The sequence below is a fragment of the Megalops cyprinoides genome, chromosome 21 (assembly GCF_013368585.1).
Source record: "Megalops cyprinoides isolate fMegCyp1 chromosome 21, fMegCyp1.pri, whole genome shotgun sequence".
In the NCBI taxonomy this organism is placed as follows: domain Eukaryota; kingdom Metazoa; phylum Chordata; class Actinopteri; order Elopiformes; family Megalopidae; genus Megalops; species Megalops cyprinoides.
In genome coordinates, this window is record NC_050603.1 from 21,267,927 (window position 1) to 21,295,819 (window position 27,893).

Sequence of the window (27,893 nt, forward strand, 5' to 3'; positions counted from 1 at the left end):
CCGCATAAAAATGACTACGAGAAACAAAGATCAAAGTCGATTGAGACAAAGCTGGGTTGGCTGTCACTCAGAGGGAGAGAGCAAGGCCACTTCAGGAATTCGGCTGATGCTTGGAAGCCACAATGAGAGGAAATGGATGGAAAGCGTGGGGGCGGGGGGTGGGGGGGGGGGGTAATCACTGTGGCATCACGGGAACTCACTCCAGTGTCTCACAGTGACAGGTGTACTCACAGGGCCAGTGGGGAGGTCACAGCAGGTCTCCAGCTCGGCGTGCTTGGAGTCGCAGTAGATCACCATCCTCTGGAGGTCAAACTGGGGGAAGCAATTTGGGCAGACAGACGAGAACAAATTGTCAGAGGGGCTATCCAAACCTCGGACAACATTTCTCACACGTTAACTTGCGGAAATGTTACATCAAATTCACACCGCAACACAATGACCGCTCAAAACCGTGGCTGCTTGCAGGCCAAATGGCAGCACGTAAAACCCGCACATAATCTAAAAATAACCAGCAGCTGGTGAAATACGGAACATGGACGCACAGACTCGGTGATGTCCCACTTCACACGGAATAACAACTCACGTCAATCGGCACACTGTCGTACAGCCTCTTGCCGATGACTGTCTTTCCCTGGATGTCGATGTCTTCCCTGTCCTCGATCGGCAGTGTCTCTATGTGTTTGCAGTCGAGGTAGAGGGACACGGACTTGGCCTGCACGCTGAGAGCTATCTTGTGCCAGTTGCGGTCAAACAGGTTGTCAACTTCTGGGTTCTTGAAGACCGCCCTCACAGCATCCTTAGTCAGTCCGACCGCATTGTATTCCACGGCCTTGTTCTCTCCATCCAGGCGAATGGAAACCTAGTCATATGAAAGCAACGGAAACAAAACAGAAAGATCAAAAGCAGGGCATAGAGGATTTGGAACCGCTATAATCACATTCAAGTACATATGTACTTCAGCTCATATTCAAGCACCTAGTGGGACATACAAAAATTCATATTTTTTGTTATTTTGACATAGGAAATGGTTACCTAACAGGCAGGGAAATGGTGGTATATTTTAATGACCTACAGATCATTACAATTTGCAAAATGTAGGTAAATATCTAAGAGCTTCTTTATACAGGCAAAAAATTGTGAAAAGTTAGCTTTTATCAGGAACGAGGCTATTAACTGTAGACACAATAGCAGAGATATTTTGGTCTCCAAGGCTGTTACCTGCTGACATTAGTGAGTGCATCACAATGCTGTTTCCACCTGTAAAGCTCCCTCCACTTACCTGTGGTATGCCGTACTTGTCAAAGATCTGCCAGAGGTACCAGTCTTCCCTTCTGGAGGTCTTTCTGAATTTGAAAGTCGTCACAAAAGCGTACTCATCTGGCAAACCTTGTGGGAAAACATCTCTGGAAGACAGAAAACAGGACAAGACAGGGACTGTTATATTAACTGCACTACCTCCCCTCACTCTATTCAGCCCAGTTTTAGTGCATGTGTCCTCACTGCTTTCTTCTGGCTGAGAATACAGCTTCTACAGATGAAAGCAGAGACACAGATATATTCAACTTCCAGGGAAATACCACAAATTAAACATGTTCTGTATGTTTTTGGCCAGCTCGTGGAATACTACTGTCCATTCATGAGATCCAATGAAACTGTAACGTCGCACTGATTTCATTCTCTTTCACATGTAATAATGTTACAAAGATGTTATCAGCTGAATTACAATGCCTTCCAAACAGATCCTGTTATGTTGGGTAAAAAAACCATTGGAAATGTAAAAACATAATTGCCAATGGAAAATCTAGATCACTATCGCCTGTAGTTAAAGCCCCTGTTTTTCTCTTCCCTCCATTTCTCACCTTCTCAAGATATGTATCATTCAATGTCACCTATGATTTTTTCCTACTTTTCAATTTCCCTCTCTTGCATAATTCATTTATTTTGTTTCTTTTCCTCATATCTTTGTGTCTTTCATAAGCAATTGCCTTTTTAATAAAGCATGACTTGAAAACGTTATTAATCCACCTGTTACAATAAACAGATATTGGGCTCTTTTCCCATGTGATAGACATTGCAGTACAAAAATTCCATGCATCATAGACCACCGTGACTATCAAGATCTGCTAGATTTCATAGTAATAATGGCAGAAATGATCACACTGGGTCAGATTTTAATGCCACTACAAAATGGCACAGAAGATCATAGTGCACAGTGGGCTTCGATAATTTCATGTCAGAACATTCCACAAAAATGCCTTCTGTACCAACCAAATATGCAATTTTCATCCCCATTGTGCTAGTGATGTGCCAAATGTGGGAAAAGGATGGGAGGTGGTCAAAACATATATGGAGTGGATGTGAACACTCAGGGCACATTGGTATTATTTTGGGTTCAGGATGTTCTGTTTTGCAGCTCCTCCTCCTGACACCTGGCATAAAGTTTGTCATGGCACATACCCTGGGAATATGACAGGGGCATACAATCCAAAAATAAGAACAAGAGAGATATGGGAAGTTTTTTTTTTAAACTGAATGTGAAATCTGCTACCAGACATTTTCAAACAAAAACAAAGGAATTCACAGTCCTGTGTGGTTCATAACACTGTCTAATGAATTTTGTCTTTTGTATGAAGGGAAATAACCAATCTAGAAAACTGCCTTCAAACACTAAAATCAAACACTAAAAGATCAGACGAGACAATAAAACACTGGGAATCAAGAACAATAGGATTATGTCTTATAACAGCAACAAGAGAGAGAAATAAAGCTATTTCATAAAGATACAAAGGCCGAGTCTACATACAAATTGGTTACTATAGACAAGAATCAGGTATGTGAAAGAAGAACTGATCAGAGGTCATAATTTCTCTGTGTCTTCTTTTCCGATTCCTTTCCAATTCCTTCAAATACATAATTTAAACAAAGTTTTTGATGTTCTTGAAGATTTCAATTGTGTTTCAATACCCATTATTATTCCCCTCCAATATTATCACCCTCCAATTATGCCATGCATTGAAAGTCTTCTTGGATAGAGACATCTGCTAAATTACATACTAATAATGACAGTAATAATCATATTGTTAGTTCAGAGTATGAACAGAATAACCAACATAAAATTAATGATACAGTAAAGTAAAGAGTTCAAACTGTCTTCATATTTACTGTCATTTCTGAAAATGTGTGTATTGAATGGGAATCCTGCGGACACACACACACACACACACACACACACACACACAAATGGAGTACTTGTGTTTTTCTAAACTGCATAAGAGGGTTGACAGAGCAGACACATTCCAATGTGAGTCAAGGTGTAACATTCTTGTCATTCGATATCTCATTATCATGTCACACCTTCCACTCTCCAGACAAAACTAAACCATTGATTCTCCACTACCCATAGAAGTTCATTCAATATCAGAGGCTAACATTAAACTAGTGGTAGTGATTTAATGTAGAAATGACTGTCAATAAGATCTTGCAAATGCACTTCAATAATGGTTCAACTCAACAACAGATCACCAGGTGACAACAATACGTGATTTCTTGACAATCATTAAAAATTTGTAGGGGCAGTCATCTACTATACTCCTTGTTGAATAGCTCCGACAACAGTTAACCACAACGGTCGATAAGCAAAAACACAGATTCACTGCTTTATGTCAGGAAGACGAATGAATGGTCATTGACATAAGGACATAGAGACCTAAAAGTGGTCACGTATGGGTATGTCTTTGATACTGGGAGTGAAGGGAGCTCTTCATTCAGCAATATGTGCTAAAGTTATGAGTGTTCAAAAACTGCTAAAATAAGTAGGTTAGACAGCACAGTGGAATATCTTGTAGCTACTTAAGCTTCCCAATGAAACAATTTAATAAATTAATGACTCAATACATTTTCAAAGTAACTTCATTTTGGCAACTTCATTTCGGTATTACCAATTACTCTTAATTCACATACAGTGAAAGCATTGATGTAAGATACATAGTTTCCATATACGGATGTGTGAATGTTAGCAAACAAGCTGTGCTGTATTTGCATACATAAACATGTTTCACCCAGTCTGGGAGTGCATAGCCTGCAGGTGAACCTGATTGAGCTGATGACCAAGAACATACTGATACAGCTCGAGAAAACCCTCCACTCAAGAAGCTGGCAAACTGATACCTTTGGCCCCAGGACTTTTCATAGCGTCTGAACTACTGAATGAATGTACTCCATGAGTACAGAGATGTATTATGCTTGTGAAAACACCAGGTTTCCCATTTTGTGACTCACAAACTGGCTAACTAGCCACTTAGCACAGTGTATTGTGAGATCATTTTTTAAAAACAGTTCAAATGACTGTCATGGGGGACAGTGTCAGTTACTGTGGTGGCTGATTTTGTTATTCCTTTTAATGTACATTCCTGTCATATTTATTCTGGTGAATCAATCAAACCTGTTTCTCAAACACCTCAGAGAGTGACAACCGAGAAGCTAAAAACGTGTCCTGTAACTTTAAAAAATGGGCCGTTCCCCTGAAACACCTGGGGAATCCTGACCTTAACCAAGGCCACACCTGTGCTAACATGACTTTTAAAGCCACTTTAGTCAATATGTTTTACTTGAAGGGCATGTTTCAGTTCAATCAAATGCCCCCAAACTGCCATGTATGCAGGCAGACTGTGTGGGAATGGTTCACTGGGACACAATTAGGAATTGTGGCAGCTTCTGAACTGCAATGACTCCCTCTGTAGCAAGGGGTCAGCCTCATTCCCATCACAGGGTGAAGAGGCTCTCAAAGCTATAGGCTAAGAGGGGTCTAAGGCGGGGTTAATCCAAAGGCACTCCATTCTGACTTCCCATTGGATAGCAAAGAGGCACATGCATGCCACATAATGCACCTAGAAAAAGTGGGCCTCAGTTCACCTCACTGTGAGGTCACAAACGGAGCTTCTGCCTGCAGGTTTTGAGCGAAGTGGATTACTATTAACCTCAATGGATGTCCCAGAGTTACTTATTGATCCTCTGTTTTCTACGGGTAGCACGCAACACCAGATCACCTTAGAAAACGAGGGTAACAGAAATCTGTATGTGCTGTGCTGAACTACTACAAAGGCTCCTGTTGGCACAATGCCACTATATTACAGTATATAACAACATTATCATGAGTTAACAATGATATTATGACATGCATTCCAATGAAAATATCCTACAGAAATTTATACAGCATGACATAAAATACAACACAAATTACACACACAGTACCAGGACCCATGCGTGTCTGAATTGCAGTGTCACCAGCATCATCGCAAAACCCTCTATTTTTCACTGAAATCTGTTATTGTGAGTGAAATAGACATAATTAGACACCATAACCAGTCAGACCCAAATACTCTGTTACAGCATTCAACATCTGAAAAGGATCAGAATATCAGCTGTCAGGTTAGCGTCACTGCTAAAATAAGAGCACCTTGAGTAATGATGCGACCAGATGCAACCATGGCAACCTTAACTGGCAAGCAATGTCTTCCTAAAAGAAAGTTTAATATTTTCCAGTTTAATTCCATGCCCTTTCCAATTTATTATGTGATCCATACAGGAATGACAAGTAACTAAATAAACGCAGGACATTAACGTAACATAAAATGTCCACGTCCACATTGATACTGACATTTATTAGTTTCTCAGCTCTGGAGATGTGTACTGAATTTGTTTTAGCTTTCTACTGTTCATGCTCAGATGGAAAACACACAAACAGACACACCCACACACACACACACACACACACGCACACACACACACACACACACACACACACACACACACACACACACACATACACACACACACACACACACACACACAGTACTGATTGTGCCTAAATTAAACTGTTTAATTTAGGAAAACTGTTTATATTCAACCGATAGTATAACATATAATACACAGTCAGACTTTAATTCATGTAAAACTATGATTTTTTAAGCCCTGCCATTGTGCACACATACATGCATACATATGCATGTATGTACAGTATGTAAGTATGCATGCATGTATGCACATATGTATAGGTCCATACACGTAGATGTGTGTGGATATGATTTATTTTTTGTTCATAAACGTTGGATTGTATTTGAATTGTCATGTTCTCATGTTTGTCAGAGTTGGGGTCAGTTCCACTTCAGTTCAGTCAATTCACAGAATTAAACGAAATTCAGTTCTTGAACTAAAACACCTGCATGGCAAGTGACAGACAATTTTCAATATATAAATCAACAGTTCTATCCATTTCCCATTTGCTGTCAAGGTCAGAGCAGTGTGATACCCACAATGGCATTTAAACACAAACACAAACGTATTAGAAGGAAAAACAGAAAACTTTAAAACTTGAATATCGACTTGTTTGGAAAACGCACGTTCACCATGCACAGCGATGATAACAGAACTTGCACTCACTCAGTCTGTTGGACAATAGGCATTGTTCCAAGTCTCACAAACGAGCTTTGGCCTGGTTCAAATTTTGTCCCCAAAATGTCCCTCACATTGAAGTACTCCATGAGGTCAAATCCTGAGAAGAAGAAAACAAGGAAAAAACAAACATACTGCTCACTCACATACACACAAGTCACAGCTGTGCATACAACTCCATCTTCTCCATTTGAAAGAGTCAATGCAATGTGAATAACGTTCAGCTTTGTCAATTCAGAGCATCGTTCTGAACAGCCAAAGTTATCAAATGCAACGGGGTTATTTAAGGCCTCGCACAGAAAGTAGCAGGGCTGCTTATAAAATCAAAGCACATTGATCCCCACAAAACATCCCGTGTTTTAAGTCCCAGACATAAATCACTGACTCATCCCATTTCCTTGAGCGTACTTTTGGGAACATCCCGTAGCATGACAGGCTCAGCGCTGCTGTCTGATGAGTTAAACAGATCAGGAATTTGACACTCAAAACTCACACTGGCCCATCTGGTGATTTCCCAGGAGGAGAGTAATTATATTATGTCTTCATTCTCCTCATTTACTTAATCCTGAGAGTTGAGCTCCTTGGCAAGGCTTAAATTTCTTCTGAAGGTGTTTTCCCTGTGCATCCCACTAGATGTGTTTATACTGGATCAATTCTCCAATAGCAATATTTCTACAGTGTTCCCACTGTAGATCAACCTAATTCATTGAATACTTTACCAGAGTAAAATGTATCTGAATAATATGCCAGTTTGCTGTCCTTATGGTACCTTAAACAGATGTAACTTGGCTTCTATTAGTCAGGGATTGGTATCATCCAGTGTTTCTGTAAATATTGTATTAGATATATGCATTTCACGTTTGTTAACTCTTTGCTAAATTTAGGTGAAAGTTTTCATGGAATTCTTATTCTTGGTCTAGGGTGTTCTTGCTTGGGTTACCTTATGCCCTCAACATAAAATCTAAAATCAGAAACCCTTCCTCGAATCTTATGGCCAATAATTTAGTGTAATTCTTTTAAGTTTGTTACAGTATTAGGTCTGATCTGTCTCTGAGTTCATAAAGTATTCATGGGAAGAAGTAGTTCAGCCTCATAATCGGAGTTAAGTAACAATTTCTGAGTGGAAGCAGAAAAATATATAATTTTGCATATGAGCTCCACAGAATCTCAGACAGGCGTTTACACTATCGTCAATGCACACTATCTGTGAGAAGACAATGGCATTAGTTACCAGAGGCAGGAAGTGCCTAATTTGTTATTTTCCCTCATTACACAGGTATTGGCATAGCTGGCGACATGGTGCCCTTAATGCGTGGGAGGCTGCATTACACTTTCTTAAAAGCATGTAGGTGCTTGATGTATTAGAGCCTCACACCTTGAATGCACCTGAATGGCACTGTCAGTATAGTCATAGTTTCCACTGCTGCCAGCAAGCTATTACTGAAGCAAAGTGCATCACACACATGCAAATAAATGATCATGACTGAGCCCATAAATATTACATAAACATAAAACCCCATGGCCAAAATCATGCCTGCGTGATTTTCCATTTCTTAGAGGTTGTATATTATATATTTCAGGTATAGTGTGCATGCTCATTCCAATTCAAATGTTTTGTCTCTGCTGTTTGTGGCTTGCATGTGGTTGCTTCATATGTATGTCAAAAAAGTCACCGTAAGTATATTCCAAGACTTACGGCTAGGTCCTATTACTGTTGTTTCAAAAGATATGAAATGAGGAAGATTCCTTTTTTTCATTGAGTAGTGATCGGAGTCAAATACATTCCCTGAGTACAAATTCTGAATTCTTTAAAAAATTAAAAATCAATGTTCATATTTTGTGCACCAGTACTTATTAAAATTCAATGCAGGGATGGATCAGTGCACCTGTCCTAAGGTTGACATCCATGCTGGAGTGTAGCTGAGGTCAGGCCAAGGGAAAAAAAGCTGTAAATAAAAATGAGCGCTTTGGCAGGAGAGAGGACCATTAAGATTGCCATGTACTTAGTAGCTTATCGATCGCGGAACTTCATCAAGGTGTTTCTTGACGGCTCCTTGTGAATCAACATTGGCACCTTCGACTTGCTGCTTGATTAAATTCCCTGTAGTTCTTTACATCTAGGTGCATTTGTAAAAGTGCCTGTATCCAATGGGTACTTTTTGCCTTGTGCTCCACAAGCTGCAAACTTTGGGTTTAGGTATGAAGGTGAGAAGTATTATGATGCAAAAAGGAAGAGCAAAACGGTATGGCAAAGTTGGAATCTATTCTGTGTAAATGCAACATACATCTTTCAATCAAGTAACAAATTTAAGTATGTATTGCATTTCTCTTTCTTACATACTGTTTTTCTCCGTGAGACAGCCAAACTCGTAATACTTTGTAAAAATTAATAAATGCAAATTATCTCATCTAAAGTAAAAGACAGAATATATAATGGCTGGACTGAATTTGGTTTGTTGTCTGATTTAATTACAAGCTACATGTACTGCCAATGTTAGTGTTTTTTCAGATAATTTATTGCAAGTAATATTCAATTCCCATACTCCTGCATTTATATCTGAATAAGTGACAGATATGGGTCAACCTCACCACGCCCTGCACTCATAACAATGTATTTATGGTTGAACAACTGCAGCTTAAAATCATATACTTACTGAGTAAGTGGAAACATGGCATTGCTTTGACATGGTTACATGACAGTCCCACTAATTACATTTGTGTTTGTAATTTTTAGATCCACAGCCAATAGCATTAAAGTTTACCTTTTTAGGCTGGCCCATAATAGCTCACCCATACAATTATGTCATTGGGATACAAGCGGACCAGTGGTTTGTGCTGCACTGCAGTAGAGGTATTTCATCTGAAATTTGCTGAGGTTTTTTGGGGTTAGCCAACCTACGTTTAAAGGCAGTTTAGTATGAGCACGCCCATAAACAATGGACGAGTAACTATGGTAATAACAAGGGGGTATGAGCGGGTCTACTTGCCTGCTGCACAGGAGGCTTGTCAGTTGTGGTTACGCTGCTTGTATCCGACTCTTGCCTTGTACGTCACTCATATTTTGAAATTAAAGGAAATACTCACTGAGCTGACAATTACTCAGGGAAGGAGCCGGAATTTTCTGAAGCCTATCGTGCACTGTGTTGGTGTAGCTTTTGCTCTGTCATTGCAATTATAAATTGCTCTGTAACTGTGTCAGTCATCAGTACCTTCTTGTTTTAGTCAGGAGAAAACCGTGGAAAACCGAAAAGTTAGGAGGAAATCCGTGAAAACTGCAAAACTATATTCACGCAGTAAGGTCGTAGACTGCGAACAAAAGCTATAATTCATGACCTAGGCTCAGTCCTCACTTCTTAGCTGTCGTTAATCTTGAGTCGATCCCTCAGAGATATCACGAGAGTGAGCGTGAATGTGTGGGAGTTCAGGGTGACCATTTCTGGCATATTGTATTCCTTAATTATGATTTATACGGAGCAGAACAATCCTGAGACGATCGGAGAAGCACCTGCCGTTTAATAGCAACTGCGGAGAACATGAGAAGGCGGCGAAATGCAACTCATTTCACCGCGGGCTGGTAGAAATAGCAAGAAAACAGGTGGCGCTACGCGCAGATAGCCGATACTCCGTTTGCAAAGAAGTAAAAATAACATGAAAATAACGACAGATGAAGCATTGCAGGTGAAGGGGGGATAGGCACTCCTCCATCCTGGTTTCAGTCTGATACAGCCAGTGTTTGGGCAAACGTGGGAGAGACATGCGACATTTACTCACAAACCTTGGGAGAAAGCTCTTTTTACTACAAGTTCATACAACGGTGGGGAACATTTTTCAGTTCATGCGAATGTATGACTTATAAAAAGAATGTGTTACAGTAGATTTAAAGTCGTATATCCGTCAGGCTGTGAGCTTCTACTGGCCTGCTTTCCCCTTGTCACCATCAGCTATGCAGTCAAATATCCTCTGTGTGTTGGTCCGTGGCTCTGGATGATCCGAGTGTAAACCTGTAATTTGGATTGGCGACGGAAAGCATGTAATCATCCATAAGAGCTATTTTGAACGGGCAGCGAAAAACCCCAAGCTTCACTGGGCGAACTCTGCGGGGGAAAGCCATATGTATCGACGGGGACACACAAAAAAACCGTAGAGCCAGTAAATTCTTTTTGATCCGGGCAGCTGGTAACATCTGCATGCGCTGCCTACCTCGCTGGCTTTAATTAAACGCAGCGTTGTGTTGCAGCCTTTTCTCTCCCTTCAACACCAAGCATTAGCAACGGTTCAGACATCCCACAATGCCTATCAGCCTTCTGCAGGTTGCACTGCTGAGGCGAGCTGTGGCATTTGGTCGACCGCTGGGAATAGGTTCAAAAGGGAAAGTCATCCCTGTGAATTTGCAGGAAGTGTTTACCAAAGGGTTGCATAAATATGCAAAGAACAAAAAAAAAAATACAAATACAAAAAAATCTTTCCTTTTGGAACAAGGAAATTGTAGACACTGGTTTAGATATATGACTCTGCTCTAAAGGCATCTGTTGCTTTGAAATGTACTGCATTGTAGAATCCAAGACAATTCTTTCAGAACAGACATATTGACAGACAGACATATTAGGCTCCTTTTTCTGTAACCTGCATAGCAGTGTTGACAGAAATTTAGACATGAGGATAAAGAATACATGAGTCTCCCCTATTGAAAAGATGTGTCAGTTTTATCTTTAGCTAACCCTGTATGAAACCTTTCATTTTCACTGGCAGCAAATGTAGCAGTTTATTCTAGCTCCAGCATTTGACTGGCAGGATCACCACACCCAGACCACACCCGACCCCCCCACTCCTCACCCATCACCCCTTGCCTCCTACCATGATCTTTTCTAATTCCAGTTTTTAGTGTTTGGCCACTTCAAACCATGCCAGCATGTACCATACTTTTTGAAACCATAGAATCAAAACAAGACAAAGCATCAAAGTCTAGCTATTAATTATCTAATAAAAATAATTAACCAAATTATCACAATGGTCTAAATTACTACCATTATCAAATCAAGGAAGGTCTACTTCACACAAAAAATAAAGATAATTACAAAATAAATACCACTTCTTGTTTCAGCATAAATGGTTTTTGTTTTTATTTATTTATTTATTTTTTTAAATTCTGAGTCTAACGGGGACTTTACAGGTCAATTATATATCTTTTCAGAACAGTCTTGGACTGTTCATGTGATGTATCTAGAGTACTCTGTGATATTGCAGAGTACAGTAAATGTCTACCCACATAATTAGCACTCTACTTGTCTGGCAGAAGCAGTATCTAGTCTAGTCAATGGGCCTCAAGCAACTATGACATCCGGAGAAGGTCTCATTCTGGTGATAAGTATTGCCAAGCTACTCCAGCCCTGTCTAGTTTGGAGACTGTGTGATTGCCTCCACCAGCACCTTTATCATAAGTATTTTTTCACATTCCTGACCACTGTGTTTTCTTGTTTTGGTTTAACTTCACAGGTTATCATTTAGACTGGGTTAATTATATTGATAATGGAGGTTTTGGCAACTGAAAATTAGAGCTCTATTCAAACTGGACACCTGCCTCCACTTTCACAAAGAGCACCTCAAATCACTGACCCTGGATCAGTTTCATTTTTTGCACAACATGCATAGGGCTAGGATTAAGGTTGGATTGTCTGACAGTGGATCAGCCCTTGAGGGAGAACTTCTGGGGATGCAACATTTCAAACTTCTGCATTTGCATAATAACAGATTATTGAGTGTAATGCAAAAAAATGTACTTTCTGGTTTTGGTAATGGCTTTTAAAAGATGTCAGTGGCAGGTCTCCAATTACACAATTCCTCCACTGTGTCAAGCAACACTACAACAGAAAATCTCATATGTAAAATCATAATATAAAGACAGCATAGCAGCCGTGAATCAACTTAGTCCATGTCTGTTTTCTCTCTCAGAAACCTATAAAGGCTGAGGGGGTGGCTAGACAGGAACCCAGATCCCCAATGGTTCAAAGACAAACATCCTACCTGTCTGGTTAAGCAGTAACCAAAATCTTCAGTAAAGATTTTTTTTTTATCTTTTTATTATATAGTAATTCACAGTTTAGCAGGTCAATGTAAGAGTGCCACATGATACTGGGAACCAATGAAAAAAATCTAACAATCACCCACTGTCATGGAAAAAGGAGAGCATTCACACCAGTTTTCCAAAAATCCCTTGTATTCTCGAATCTCTCCTAAATTTGATGTTGGGGATAATTTATCCAAATGATACATTCTACTCCTGAAGAACAAAAAAACGGAGGCAATGCCAGACCATGCTGGAAAACAATTAATTACGTTGGTGGGGAAAAGCAAATTGCTTCCAGATGGTTGTGAAACCAAGCTACAAAGTAATGTAATAAAATACAGGTATATACTGTAACATGCGCAAATACTGTTACACACACAACCTGGTGAATTCCCACGTCTTTTTTTATTTTGTCACATTCTCTTCATCGTGTTCATCATTTCATCATTATGTTAAAAAGGAATGGAGAATAAACTCTTACCTGGAACTTCCTCGAGGCCTGCACTGCTGCTGTTGGATTTGAACCGGTCCGGCTGCACCTTCATGTTTGGACAGAGCACGTCTGAGAGGCAAACAAAGACAGACACCAGTTGGCAGAGCGTTAAAGTTCATTTACAACCACCCAAAGGACTCCTCAACAGACCCAGCTCTCAATGATTGTGAGAAGGACTAGCTATGCTGCATGTTGGGGTTCCCTCTGTTATTTTCATAGTTTAGTCTGTTTCTCTGCATGTTGAGATTATGTCTGATCGTTACATGTTAGGGTTCAGTCTGTTACCCTGCATTTTGGGGTTCAGTCTGCTATTTTGCATGTTGTGGTTCAGTATGTTTTTCCGCATGCTGAGGTTCAGCTGTGTTACCCTACATTTGGGGTTCAGTCTATTATTCTGCATGGTGGGGTTCAGTTGTGTTACCCTGCATGTTGGGGTTCAGTCTTGTCATTCTGTATATTGGGTCAACAACCTGGTCCAGTCAGCCATGTGCAATTCCTACTATCAGACCCCAACACAAAGCACTTACTATTTTCTGCTTAGCACTGCTCATTCTCGAAAGCAAATGATCCTGAACACAAATGCTTAGTCTGGAATTAGCTTCTGCTAAACTGTTTATGATTCCCTTTACCATAGTATTATCACAGGTATTTAAACGCGTAAGGTATTTAAGAATGTTATGGGGTGTTCATTCACACATCGTAGATCTGAAGTCTTTGTTGCCTGACATTGGAGTGACTCTGATAACTGCGTTCCTACAGCTCCAGCCACATTGCTGGCAACACTAGACTGTCACTGCCAGATGCGACAAACATTTGTAATGTCTTCCAGGGGGGATGGGGCTGACAGACACAAATAAAGGCCCCTGTGGTGATAGTTTAAAATATGTGCGTGTATATCAAAGACTTGTGCCATCCAGAGAGAGTCGGGAACAGGCGTTCCAGGTGGTGACAGCCAGAAAGGCAACACCAGCCAGATTGGTTTACATTGGCAGACCATCTGACGCGGTTCTATTTGTGGGAGTTTCCGCATAGCTACAGCCACTGACAAAGACCCCAGGTAGCAGGGACCAAATGCCGTGGCTCAGGCCAACCAGAGCAGACCTAATCCATCTCAGTGTGTATTGTTCTGGACCTAATTCAGTCAATCCTGCTTGAGAAATTAGCAGGAGACCTAGACATTTAAGGGACACAACTGTGCTAATTACCTTAATGAATGGTGTCTTGTGCTTCTGTTTCAAAATAGAAGAACAGAACAATTTCCCCAGCACACACAGGGATATACTGTAGAACCAAACTTGACCTTACAAAACATGCATGCCATACCTTGAAATGATGTAAGTCAATCATCATAAGTTTAGCAAATAAAACTGCTTCTTTAGTAAGTAGTATTGCATGAATAGTTTACATTTTCATGGAAGATAATATCTTAGTCAGGCCATTATGGTGTTATTTGTAGGGTGTTCTCAACCATTTATCTTTTGGGGTACTGTAAGGCATTAGTTTCTGGAACGGCAGGTTACAGGCTCAAATTTTGGGTGGGACACAGTTGTTCCACTCTTGAGTAAGATGTATAATGCCTTCAGTAAAAAATTGGCTGTGAAAATAGACCTATACACAATAAACAAGCCATAAAATGTTTGGACACATCGCTGAAGGTTACAACCTAAGCTAATAAAAAATGTACATTATTTCATAAAGCACTGTAATATGGAAAGTGTTTCAGTAGAACGCAAGGTATCTGACCACAGTATAGTTTATCTTTAAATACCCAAGAGCAAATGTTACTTTTTTGGGCTCACTTTTTCAAAAGTACTTGGGCAGATGCTACAAATTTAAGGGAAAATGTTCTGCAAGAAAGATGTGGCCCTTGCTGAGGTTTAATACACAAAGTTAAGAACAGAGAGTAACTGTTGGGATACTCAGTATTCAATTCAACTGCAACAACTAGCTGATCTACCTTCTTTGAAGAAAAATTTAAAAATAAGAATTGATTTATATATACTGGAATTCTTCAATTCCAGGTAATAAACAACTGTGAGTCACGCCTTAAGGTAGAATGTTGCTGTGCACTGTTCCACTTGGCAAGAGCCTGACAGTTTAACTGGGATTTTCTAATAATAACCAGCTCCACTTGCCATTATTACTCTTTAAACTTGGTGCTTGGTATATACCTTTCACAGTTGCTGTATGGAGGGCTCCTGTTGCCAATGAAAACAGTTCATTGTTATATTTTTAAATGAATTTAATGGATGCCGAATGACCCACTTACAGCAGCCTGTGCGTGCACTTTTGGGCGGGCCATCAAAGGGCTCTCCTGACAGGAAGCATGCTTACGGGACAAGAGCGTCCTTGTCACCGCCTCCCAGATTTACACTGTCTCTTGTGGTGCATCTGGATAACAAGGTCCCGCCCCCAGTGGAATCAGGTGGTTCAGCAATGACTTTCTCTCATTCCTGAATGTGTGCGCTGAAGAGAGGAAAAAAAAACAACCGGGCAGACGCCCAAACCGCCCTGGCTGCTTGCATCTCTGACAATCATGTACAATCAAAGCATGTAATTTTCTTTAATCGTGGCTATAAAAAGGACTTTGTTGAGTTGAAAAAGACTTAACTTCTCCACGTTTTCTCTTTTGCGCTCTCGGCATTCGAGTCCTTTGCAGAATGCAAATTTTGTGAGGGTTTGCTCTTGGGGTGAGCTCAACAAACCATCGCTCCTGTATGTTAAAGAACGATGTCAAGGTTTATATCTTAAGGGTATCCAACAACCACTAATTTTCAGCATTTTCCCTGCCTCCTCGAGGTGTATTTTGTCTTTTCGTAACTGATTGTTTTGTTTCTCTTCTTGTTTTGTGTGAATTGAAGATGACGGTGCTGTTTTTTTCCAGTTTTGCCCTTCTGTACTTCCCTCACAACACAAAGGAGGCTTTGCATGTGTTTGGCACAGCGTGTCCTCACAGCCTGAGCAAATTTACAAACTTGAAAGTGTGGGCAGGTCTACCTCAGACTCCCTCAGATGGCACGCTTGAGGGACGGCCCTGCATGGGCAGCCTGTGTTTTGGACCGGGCCGCAATGCGACGCTCTCGGCCCCGTGCTCGACAGAAAACAGCCTCTGTGTTTGCGGCCAAAAGCTGTAATTTAGAGATCGACCGACAAGTTAAAATGGAAGCGGTGCAGGGCGGGGCCCCCGACACTGGAGACCCAACCGCTTTCCCACCCTTCGGGTCCACAGGCATTCCCCCACGATGCATTGCACATGGACCATAGCTTCGCTACATGTTCTGAATCCAAGCCAGCTGAGATGCTGGCATATATGCCAGGTAGTGTCTCAGTAATATAGATGCAAATGTAATGCAGATGTAGATGTTAACTCTGTTGTGATTTTGCCTGAGCTTTTGTTTGTGGCATGAAGCAGCCCATCATGCAAGGAAATAGTCAAGCACAGCATTCCTTCAGAAAGCCACTGCTCCAATTATTCTGGGTGGTTTCTCTCTGCAAGATGTGTTTAACGTAATGCAGACAACAAACGCGCTTCGAATTGCCAGATAATGTATTACCAGGATCAGCCAGCAGGTGGCGGCCTACTGCACACTGTCAGATGCTAAATGTAATAGTGACACGCCGGGTGTAACATGATGCAATATTTTGTTGCAGTTTTCAGTGTTCAATTTAAGGAATTAAATGTTAATTAAAAATACCAAATTTTAAATAACCTTAAAGATTCAGTTAAACTACTGACCTGTTTTTTTTTTTTTTCTGTGGAATTACATCAGACCCTTTGGGGTGGAGAATGCACCCGTCAGTAGCTGGAAACAGTGCAGCATAAAACAGGCTAATGGAAAACATCCCCTGTGTTTCACGGACCAGTATGGCACTAATCAAAAACAGATTAGGGAATGACTACCTCTGAAGCTGAAAGCAAACATAAGGGGATTAAGACACCCAAAACTATTACGGGGCAGCACTGTCAAATTTAGAAACACGTCTGATTTGATTAGAGACCACACAACCTGTGGTTATGGGTGTAGAGAAAATCAAGAGTCAACCATGTGCCAGGAGCATTCAAGCTGGCAGAGTGATTTTAAGGATACCTTTCATTTTTATTTTCAGTTCTGAATAGGCTTCCCATGTTCTGCACAGCTTTAAGACAATGATGGAACTGAGTGAGAGCTAAATCAGTTTTTGATATCCTGACAGCTTGAGCAGAAGGAAAGGTGTAACTTCCAAAAACGTTTTGTTTCAATAGACATTACACACTGTATATTCTATATTTTGATTTGAGGGTCAATACTAAAATTCTCAATGAAAACCTTATGAGATAACTTTTAATATTTGCTCATTGTGACTCTCATCTTGTACTTCTTCACAAGAAGACTGAAAAATACATAAACATTTACATTTTACATTTTGTCATTCAGCAGACACTCTCCCAATGTGCAAATACGAAGTGCATTTAACCAAATGGCATGAAATGTTGTACAAAACAAGGAAATGTACATGAAGTCAACACGTAACTGAAACGTAATATCACCATTATCATTAGAACGCAAAACTACAAACAACAAGACTCCAAAATATAAAAACGTCTGGCCTCAAATGATGGCTGGCACAAAGTGGGAAAGCAAGGCTTGTAAACCAAAGATTACAGACTTGATTACCCAGTCATGTGTTGTTGTATCCTTAGGCAAGGTACTTGCCTTAGTAAATAACCAGAATTTCCAAAGTAAATAACTAGCTGTATATTAGAATTGTAAGCTATTTAAGTCACTGTGGACAAAAGCGTCTAATGTAATGTGACACAATGTACTGTGTCCAACAGTTAGTCTGGCACCATGTTAAAAGACATAAATTAAAACGAAAACATCTTAAACTGCATTATTAAAATTCTCTACACTGACTAATCAGACAGAATTACAAAAGCAATGACATAACACTTTGATTCATCAGGGAGGAATTCTCTCTCCAGTTTAAGGGAGGCCTGTCACTCCTCTACCTCAGGGCCATAAATTAGGGCTCTGTGAAAGAAAAGGGTCAGTGGTTCTTTGCCGCTTTCATAGCCGTGTTTTTAAAAGCGGAAGATTACAAGGCGACAAACACCCGTGCGCAAAAGCTTAACGTCTAAACTTTACTGTAGGGCTACTTGAAACATTAGAACTGTAATTTTCCGAACAAAAATAACTTGGCCATTCGACCAACTTGTTTGCTCTCCTCTGATATTCTTAGATGTATAGTGCGTGGCCATCCAAAAGATTATGGCATGAAAAAAAAAAGCTGGGTGTGTGTGGCTCTGCTCTTGAGGAGGAACAGAGAGGACACACTCGCCTTCCATTTTCTGTTACGGATGTCTGTTGAGTCGAACCGCAGAGCTCTATGTCCTCAGATTTGAGCGACCAATTTAGGCAAGTGTTCATTTTCTCGCCTCCAAAACAGCTTTATGCACCCACCGGTTGCTGAACTGACTGCAAAAATGTTGTGTATGAACCAGTAACAAAGAAATATATGTAATTACATGAATTCATAACAAAGGTCACCATGGTGAGATCGCATACATACTATTGTACTACTGTACTGTCTATGCCTCCCTGCAGAGAAAATGGGAGTTAACTGGTGTCACTGAACTGTGCAAATTTAGCATTTTACAAATGGGTGGGCCCACGCTGGCATCTACAATTTAAAAAGCAGGGTCACATGATGGGTTTAAAATTAATCGACATGCTCTGCCAAGTCCACGTTGTTCAGTATCACTCCACAAGGACATCTGATTTAAATAAAGAATACAGTTTCTTATTACAATATGAGCTTACAGGAGTGAGTGAACTGGGTGCTGGTGAAAGATGTTGACATTCTGTGTTTATGTTTTTAGTGTACCGTCACCCATATTGTGAGGGACTTCAGTTACAATGCCAATGTTAATTTGACGTCCTTATCCTGAAGGTGCATCGTGTTGTGGCATCCTTCAAGTTGCCATATTTTCAATTTGGGGCGTGGGATTTCTGGCATCTTTGCTTCCCCCACTGACTAACTTTAGCCAGGAATGTAAACTGAGAGCATCAGTCATCCTTTGAACACGAGCTGTCCTCTTCAGCCACGGACGTCCCCAGGCCACACAACGCTCAATGTTTTGTTTACTTATTTTCAGGATTTCGGTTATGAATTTTTTATTGTCGGTTTTCGACAGCCGTCATTGCTGAGTTTTAATTTGTGCTATTATTCCAGCATTATTTCTGCTGGAAAGCCGCCACTGCTCTGGAATTCTTCAGAGTCAGAATAACATTTGCAGCGCTTTACACCTCTGGATTACGCCTCTTAAGATGGCTGACCACAAAAATGTCCTCGTCAGAAACAGCCATGTACAACCTAGGTTCTGCTGTACAGTTCTCCATGTGCATTGATTCACTTGAGTCAGATGCACTTCATATGTCAGTAATGAGTAGACATTTTCTACTTGAAGCTGTTTATAGCTTCCTTGTCCTAATTTGCACCTTGATGTATTTAAACTACATGATTCCTTAACTTTGCAACCTCATCCCATTCTGTTTTAAAATACAAGATGACATTTAAGATGAATATATGATACAAAAGGTGTAATCCCCAGGGCTGGGGTGTTGACAGCTTTGAAACTGCGGTTCCCAACAAAAGAAAAAGAGCAACATTTCGCTTGCAAACGTGAATTTCTGATGTTTTTGTTGTGCGGATTTGTGTAGCCACACCAGCAACACCTAACGATACTCAAGAGACAAAATGGCCTAAACAATGTGTGGGTGCTGTGAAGCTGTACAGTGCTGTTTAGATAAAAACAGTAGGAGTAACATTTTACAAAACATGAAATAAAATAAAATAAAAAGCCAGCACCATCACAGGCACATTGAAAAAAAAATCATTAGATCTATGAAAAATAGTCAGTCCATAAGTGGATTTCACTCAACATATATTTTAACAAATGTAATTCAATGCTTCTAAAGTAATATTAAATATAGCCTCATTTCATTTTTTTAATGACTACATTTTATTGATGAATTATTTATTTTCATTGATGACCAATATGTTCATATATATATATATATATATATATATAGTTCTGCGAGGGCAGTAGTTAGTTGTAATTAGCAGTAGTGTAGTTAAATAGTGTAAACACTGTGAGTGTGCTGTGTAAGCACTGTAAAAGCACACCTTTATTTACATACCTTTTGTTATTACATAAAAGTTTATGGTTGAGTTTGGTTTAGTACTGATCAAAGTGGATGCCACAATTATTATTACTATTATTATTAGTAGTAGTATTCATTTGGCAGGTGCTCTTATCCAGGGTGAGTTATATAGGTTACAGTTAACATATTATCCAATTACAGCTGGCTGTCCATTTAAATCAAGGTTAAGTACCTTGGCTCAAGGGTACAACAGTAGTGCCCCACCGGCCAATCTGTTACAAGCCCACTTCCTTAACCACAATGCCACACTACCATGTAATGCCGTACAGACACATTACTGGCCTACTGAGAGCAGTCTGACAATGATACACACCTTAGCTGTGATTAATTATAGAGATGTGCTGCCAATCGTATATTTTTGCTTATGCAATGACTAAACATAACAGTCACAGTAAACCATGTAGAAACAAAAAACTTTCTTTCACAATTTGCAGAAGACATTGGAAGCATTTAAGGATATTCAATTGGAGTATGTGACAGCTCTTCAAGTAGAACTCCTCTGTAGAGCATCATAAGATCATTAGGTCGATAGTTGCCAAAACATTGCTCTAATTCCATATGACTAAGGCTTTGCCCACATCTTTATCGAAGTGGTGTTACTTAAGGTTCAGTCTGTAAACGTTTAACTACCACAGGTTAACAAGACCTATCTAGCTAGAATGCATTTTGTGTCATCTAGCTGGATAACAGTCTTGTGCTAGCCAGACATATAGATTGAAAGATGACAGACAAATAGATAGATAGACAGACAGACAGATAGATTAATAGTTAGAATATTAAATTTGACTCTGTTGTGACAGAGTGTTTAGTAAAATGATGTTGATAAATTCAGGTAGAATCTGAGTTTAGTAATATCTGCTAGGAAAAAGTGAGAAATCTGACATTTCTTTACTCTAGTTACAAATAGGGAAGGAATTTTAATTTAATATAAGGAAAAATGTATTTGTGATACAGAAAATATTACAGTCTATTGCTATAAACAGTGTATGTGCCCTGTGTCATGCCATACAGTATAGCCTGTAGTATAGAAATGTCTGCAACCTTTATCTTTTATACCCACTTATCACATGGAAATGGCACTAATATAGATTGACCCACATACGTATACACACTTCAAATGTTTCTCTTGTGCTTGTTGAAGCCATACTGAGAAAGAGGTATGGTCTTTAGTGATGCTTGCAAATGCCACCAGGGGCAGAACTGAGTAAATCAGAGAGGAATTTTGTGCCACTTATACTCCCTAATGGCTTAATCAGCAAGGCACCCATCCAGCCTGGGTTCAACACCAGCTATCATCTAGTGTCATCTAGTGACAATGACTGGGAGCCAACAGGGGGTCGGGAGCAAATTGGCTTCATTACGTCAGTGATAGAGGTGAGTAGATTGACCTGTGTGTTCTTGTCTTCCAGCTCTCAGGCACCATAAAATTCGTCAGCTGACTGCGAGTTACTTGGATGACTTCAGTGTTGAAGCGCCTACCCTCCAATCAGTGACCACTAAATTGTGGTGCAGTGTGTGACATGTAGTGCAAAAAATAACCATTGGCATGTGCAAGTGCATCAAAGGATTGTATTCATCTAACCTCACCCTTCCAGAAGACGCCGCTTGTGAACTGCAGACTCCGATCAAGGTTGCATACAGGGTGGAAAGCACAAAAAACATTTTCCACTTACTCTCACAAAGCCTTCTCCTCAGTTTCCCGCGGATCTTGTCTATGGCGTTGAAGTCAGACACGTGGAAGACGTGTGCATTCTTGGGCTCGGCAGCGATCTCCTCCAACTCCACCTTGAGCGCCTCCCCGATGCCCACTGCGAACAGTCTGATCCCGGCCCGCTGGGCGGCCTTGGACGGTTCCAGGACGTAATCCTGGCTCCGGCCATCCGTCAAAAGGATGGCTACCCTCTGGATCCCCCGGGCGGTGGGCCTGGCCCCAGCCAGCTCTGTGTAGATGTTCTTGGTGGTGTAGCTGATGGCGTCCCCGGTCATGGTGTTGCCCCCCAGGTAACGGATGTTCTTGGCCGCCCTCTTGACTTCCTCCAGGGTCTTGTATCTCCCCAGGTTGAATTCAGTGGTCGGCCGGTCACTATAGCGGACCACAGCCACGCGTGTCTTGTCTGGCCCCACGTCGAACGACTCCACCAGGTTGGCCACCCACTGCCTGATCTTCTCAAAGTTGTCTTTTCCCACGCTGGATGACGTATCCAAAATGAACACGAGGTCATAGTGGACATTCTTGCAGCCTGGATTGAAAACATAAGAAGTGGATCCAGAGTGCAACACATGGGTACAGAAACATAGTCTTTCTAAGCATCTCCCTCAGGTGCTTAAATACTTTCTAACGGCCTTACCTGCCCTCTGTGCATCCGCTCTGTCTCCCGAAAGTGTCAGGGCAAGTATGACAAGGATCTGAGAAACCCGAAATCCCATTCGGAATACCATCTCTGCCTCGATTACAGTGTTTCCTGGCAGAGGTAGGGATGACCATCAAGGTTTTCTCCTGTGGAAACAGCAGAGCAATGTATCAAAGCCCTCTATTAACAAGTAGGCCCTCTGTGACCAGGGCTTCATTTAAACCGTGTATTCAAGACTTCCTGTGCACACTTTTTAAACACTGAGTTGGCTGGCTGGGATGGAAATCGCTGCTAAACACGGTTTCCAAATGAAATAATGTACAGAAACTTTGGCTTTCAGGTAAAGAAAAATAATCCAATTCAAAATGGATCTGTTTTTTTGGATTACTTTACTGATGAAAAAGAGCTTTAATTATGTAATGTGAAAGAATGACATTCTGCATCCAGTTAATTAATGGGTATCTGCCGAGAGAACCTGCTCTTTCCAGGTACAATGTGTTCACTTTCCTCCGCGTGGTTTCCGGCTTCCTGCACGTTGCTCTCACTGTGACATAAGAGCCAGGTCCATTCAGAAGTCTTCAGTAACAGTGTTTTCTTCGTGTTTGTTTTAGTTGAATGGAACTTCAGGGACCAGAGAAGAGAATGGCCCAGTGAGTCCTCTGTATGTCTGACACACTGAAACCTGACACAGTGGATGCTGGTCAATGGTCTATAAGTGTTTTATGTGTCATAGTCTCAGGAAAGGCTTGAAATGCCTATCTTTAGAGCAGGGCTACACAACCCTGGTCCTGGAGGGCCACAGAGTCTGTAGAGTTTTGTTCCAGGCACCATTTACTGTAACCACCTGTGTTAATTGTTGCCTTGGTTGAACTAATGTAACTCCTGTAACCAGTTCGAAGAGTATTAGCAGTTTAAGGAGAGATAGAAAAATAAGAGAGAGATAGAAAAATAACCGTATAATGGCAGTCCAGGACTGATGTAGCCAGATGATTCCTTGCAGTAACATTGCTATGAACACCACAGGGAATATTGTAGCAAAAACATTTGATGTCTTAACATTTTATCCTTCCTCTGATCTATAAAGCTGACAGTGACGTATTCTGCCCGCCAACGCTTACGTCGCTCATCACTGTGGCGATATAAAACAAATTTATTCGAGGAAGTGTTTCTTCATTAAAAAGGAGAAAAGTGAAATTTCCTCATGTCTACACTGTCATCATGAGCGTATGGGAGTCGTTTAGAAAAAAGCAGAATGGCGTGTGGCTTTGGTGTACACGACCATGATGATGTGGCATTTGCCACTCCCATACCCTGTAAAGCACAGACTGCTTCATCCAATAAAACTGAACATCCATTCAGACTGTTGCCTGAACATATAATGTCATGTGGTCTACATGTTGTATTTGCACTGCATTCATTTGAAGTGTTCTGAGGTTCTTGTGTGTCTTTCTTTCTTTATTTTTTAAGAGGAAGTGACTGTAACATTGCTTACAGGGACAGAGAGACTAGTCTCTGTAGAGATGAGAATTTTCTCAATATGCCTTTTTCCCCTGTGAGCTTAGATGAACTACTTGACCTGAAAGAGGTGAACTGCCATGGTCCACTTATCAAGATCACAGCATGATAATCCTCATAATAACTCTCATTGATCTATATGAATACAATAAAACAAATGTCACGTTAATTGGTGGATTAAATCAAAAAAAGACTTGCTCAACTGCAGATCGAAAAACAAATAAGTGAAAATACTTAATGCTGTGTTGACGTATATTGGAAAGTAGAGCTAATGAGGCAAAGCATGACTGCTTATTGGAAATTACAATTCAGCTTTGGTGCATGAGTGCTAAAATACCAGCCTAATCAGCTCATTATCCTGATTGAAACTAATGAAAGTTTGCAAAGCTTGGTATCTGTCTATGCAGGGTTCCATCAACTCCCCTTCCTCCCTCTTCCCCTGAGCACTGATCCTGGATCAGTATGTAATCTTGTAGTCGCTGGATTTAGGGATGGAAAAACTGCTTATAGGTCAGTGGTTGGGGCCAGGGAGTACCTGAAATGCTTCTTGGCTCTAGCTGATATAGTACAGATATGCTCCCTTTCAGCTACATTTCATTTATGGGTGGAACTTCCTTAAAGTGCTTTTTGTCTAATGCACACTCTTCCTGGTTATATTAGACTGGAATTCATCTACAGCTCAGTGGGTTAGTCAATACTAACACAAGAAGAATAAAAAATATTATTTTAGCATATTTTTAGGATGAACCGGTATGGTGTTACATTTTATCACTCAGAATGATTTATTTATAAATTTGAAGCATAACCCAAACAGATGCCAAAAGTATGTCAAAGGTATTTACAGATATAGATATATAGATGGACACTCTCTTATTCATCGATAGATATTAACCTTTCATGAATTATGCTGTTCTTGGGGAAAATTTCTATCCAGCTATTCTGTTAGTGAAGGATTCTAGGATTCCAGCATAAAACCACCACATACTGGCTGAAAAATAATATTGGTTGTTTCTAAACTTGAGATACACGGTAGAATTACAAAATACCCTTAATTATTGCTTATAATTCCATTTCCATATGGAACTGAATTGTGCTAAAATCTGTGCACCCATAAAATATATTAAAAATGTGTCTGACAGGACCAGAATCCAACTGGGTTTCAGAACTAACCAAAATACAACATTTTTTTTAATTGATTGCTTGATTTCCAAATAAAAATAAATATGTCCTGTTGAGAAAATAAAATATTTTCCTGAACCTGTGAGAGGTAGGTTTGTAATACAATTGCTGCAAGCCTTTGTAGGCCAACAGCATTACAGGCAAATGCTCTGAGGCTCATAGGTACACAACTGAGAATGGAAAGAAAGGAAAAGGCATACAAGGGGTAGAAGAAAAAAAAGCCATCCAATTAATGAGGAGGTGAGGTCTCTTACCTCATCATCAGGACAAGTTTCCAGAACACCGACAATGTCTCTTATGTTAGGTTAAATGTATTTATAGGTTCAGGTTTATGGTGGAATGAGGGTGGTGGGTCATAACAGCTTACTAAGTAGCAACAAGGCAACCATGCAAAAGCTCACAAGCTTGGATATGCACTTTGCCACACTAATATCGACTAAATAAAAATGTGAAACTGTTTTGTTTGGTCCCTCTCTCGGAATGTAAGAGCACATGTACAGGTTTTTATTATATAATAATTAGTTATTACAATTTGTGCTTACAAATTTTAAGTGACAGTATCTCCAGCCATCTCCTTTTGAAAAAGTTATCTCCTCAAGCCTCAAATCATGGCCAAACAAAGTTATTTTTAAAGTAATCCTCTTCAATTTTATTCCCTCTTTGCCAGCAGAATATAAAAGTGTCACTGTATAAGCCTCCACTTAACATTTTTTCAGTACCGCTGTCCCACTGACACTCAGATAGGATCAGCTCTCGAGTGCTAAGCTATTCAAATAGCAGCATGACGTGCCAGCTGTCCCCAAGCAGCACAGCACCAACAACACGGCAGCCGACACAATGCAGGTACAGATTACTGATCGGCCCCTGGTTTTTGTATTGCATTTACAGGGGCCATCGGAGCACCCTGGAGCTAATGTGAAAGGTTAACACCGGACTCGAAAAACATGCCGTTTCAACTTAGTCAGCAGCAACCACATCCTCAGCCCAAATCCCCGAACGCGCATCGCTGTAGCAACCAGGTGGCTTTCCAGCCCCAGCTCAATGGCAGATGTGGGATTACACCTTGATGCGTATTCCAGAGCCCTGCTCTCCATCACTCCTCCAAAATGGAAAGAACAGGGCTTTTTCCAGAAATGCTCCATTAAAGTCTCCCCATGATGGAAATGCACACTGCCGGACCAAGCTTCTGAACAGACCATCTGAGCGCGTGGAGCACCTCAGCGTTTCACAAGAGAAAACACAACACTCAGCCAAGCGGAAAGTAGGGTGACCGGACCCTCATCAAAGGACCAAACCCTGAAAGGCGCGACTGTCACGTCAATAGGTTAAGGAATCCATACATGCACTGGGAGAGCCGTTCTTACCTGGGCTGTTAATCATGCACTTTCACTCCCTCTCACTTCCTCTGGAGTCACCAGTGTATGTACACTTGTCCCCAGACCCAACAGGATCACAGCATCCTGCAGGCACCCAAAAAAAAAACCCAAATACCCTCTAAAAGAAAGAAAGATTATACAATTATTAATCCAGCATGACAATCCAAGCAAAGTGTTGTTAAAAACTGAGGTGAGGCACTTGAGAAACCTTTGGGTGGCTGCTTGGAGTGGGAGGAACCACAGAGAAAGTGTAGGGTTTCACCGGGTGGCTCACGGATGGAGAAAAAAAAAAAGAAGGCTGACGGCTCCGTCCAATTATAGAGCGACTTTGTGGGTATTTTTGTCGTTTTTACTGCGCCCATCCGAAGCGTGGCCCGCAGAGACGGGGCAGAGCTTCGCCCTGCTGCCACAGTCTCTGCTCCGCCGCTTTGAGCAGCGTAGCGGGGCCGCCCCCCGCCCCAGGTCAGCAGTGTAGGTGCTGTCAGCGGGGGTCCATGTTTTAGCGTGCAGATGCGGTACTTTGCATTCCTGTCCCTCTCCTGTTATCGGACATCTCTTTTTGGTATTGCTCGGTATTTAGGAATGTTTGTCTTAATTATGAATGTATACTGTCAATTTAACTTAAGGCTGAAATACTTAACCTTTAATGACATTGCACACTTAACCTGTGCAAGGTTGCACTTTCATGTTCTGACCCGCTTATTCCAGCACTTAACGAGGAAGAGGTTAATAATACTATTTTCCAGCTAAAATGTGAGCTGGTCAGACTGAAAAGTAATATTCACTTCATCTTGTATTGGCAGCCTATGTCTCTGGCAGGGATGGAATACTGGTCTTGTTCTTAGGTGTTTCTCAATTTCCCAGCCTGACTTATAATTCCCTAGTGACTCAACATGCCGGATTTCCTGTCTGAATGGCATATTTTTGGAAGATTTGTATTTTGACCCCTCTGTGAGTTGGACAGCACGCATCAGCTGCTGGATCGACTTCCTACTGCAAAGTGATTTTGCAGGCTTCACCACGCCCCCTGCTGTAGAGAGACAGCAAGTACAGCATCAGATGTATCTTTTTTTTTAACATAGCTTTCAAAATGTACCAAACACTAGATTTCCAGCCAAGCTGAATTCAATCAAACAAAGCCTTAATTGCTTGCTTGTCAAAGTTACAAAACACTTGCTTTATGGTCTCGCAGGGCCTTGATTCTCCACAGACTAATGCCAAGAGAGAGGGTAAGTATTTCAAGTGCCAAGTCCTGAGCCC

At 40.9% G+C, this 27,893-nt stretch overlaps 1 protein-coding gene across 1 annotated transcript in view; it reads right to left on the minus strand.

The window, feature by feature from the left end:
* col22a1 (collagen, type XXII, alpha 1) overlaps positions 1-26,816 on the minus strand; it is a 70,257-nt gene extending 43,441 nt beyond the window's left edge. The window contains exons 1-8 of the mRNA XM_036515661.1: positions 26,622-26,816; positions 22,561-22,709; positions 21,886-22,452; positions 12,996-13,076; positions 6,439-6,550; positions 1,280-1,403; positions 584-859; positions 232-312 (exon numbers count right to left, since the gene is read on the minus strand). Of these exons, the coding sequence (XP_036371554.1) occupies positions 232-312; positions 584-859; positions 1,280-1,403; positions 6,439-6,550; positions 12,996-13,076; positions 21,886-22,452; positions 22,561-22,651 (1,332 nt within the window). The 5' untranslated portion in view covers positions 22,652-22,709; positions 26,622-26,816. The remainder of the gene's footprint in view (positions 1-231; positions 313-583; positions 860-1,279; positions 1,404-6,438; positions 6,551-12,995; positions 13,077-21,885; positions 22,453-22,560; positions 22,710-26,621) is intronic.
* Between the last annotated feature and the right edge of the window lie 1,077 nt (positions 26,817-27,893).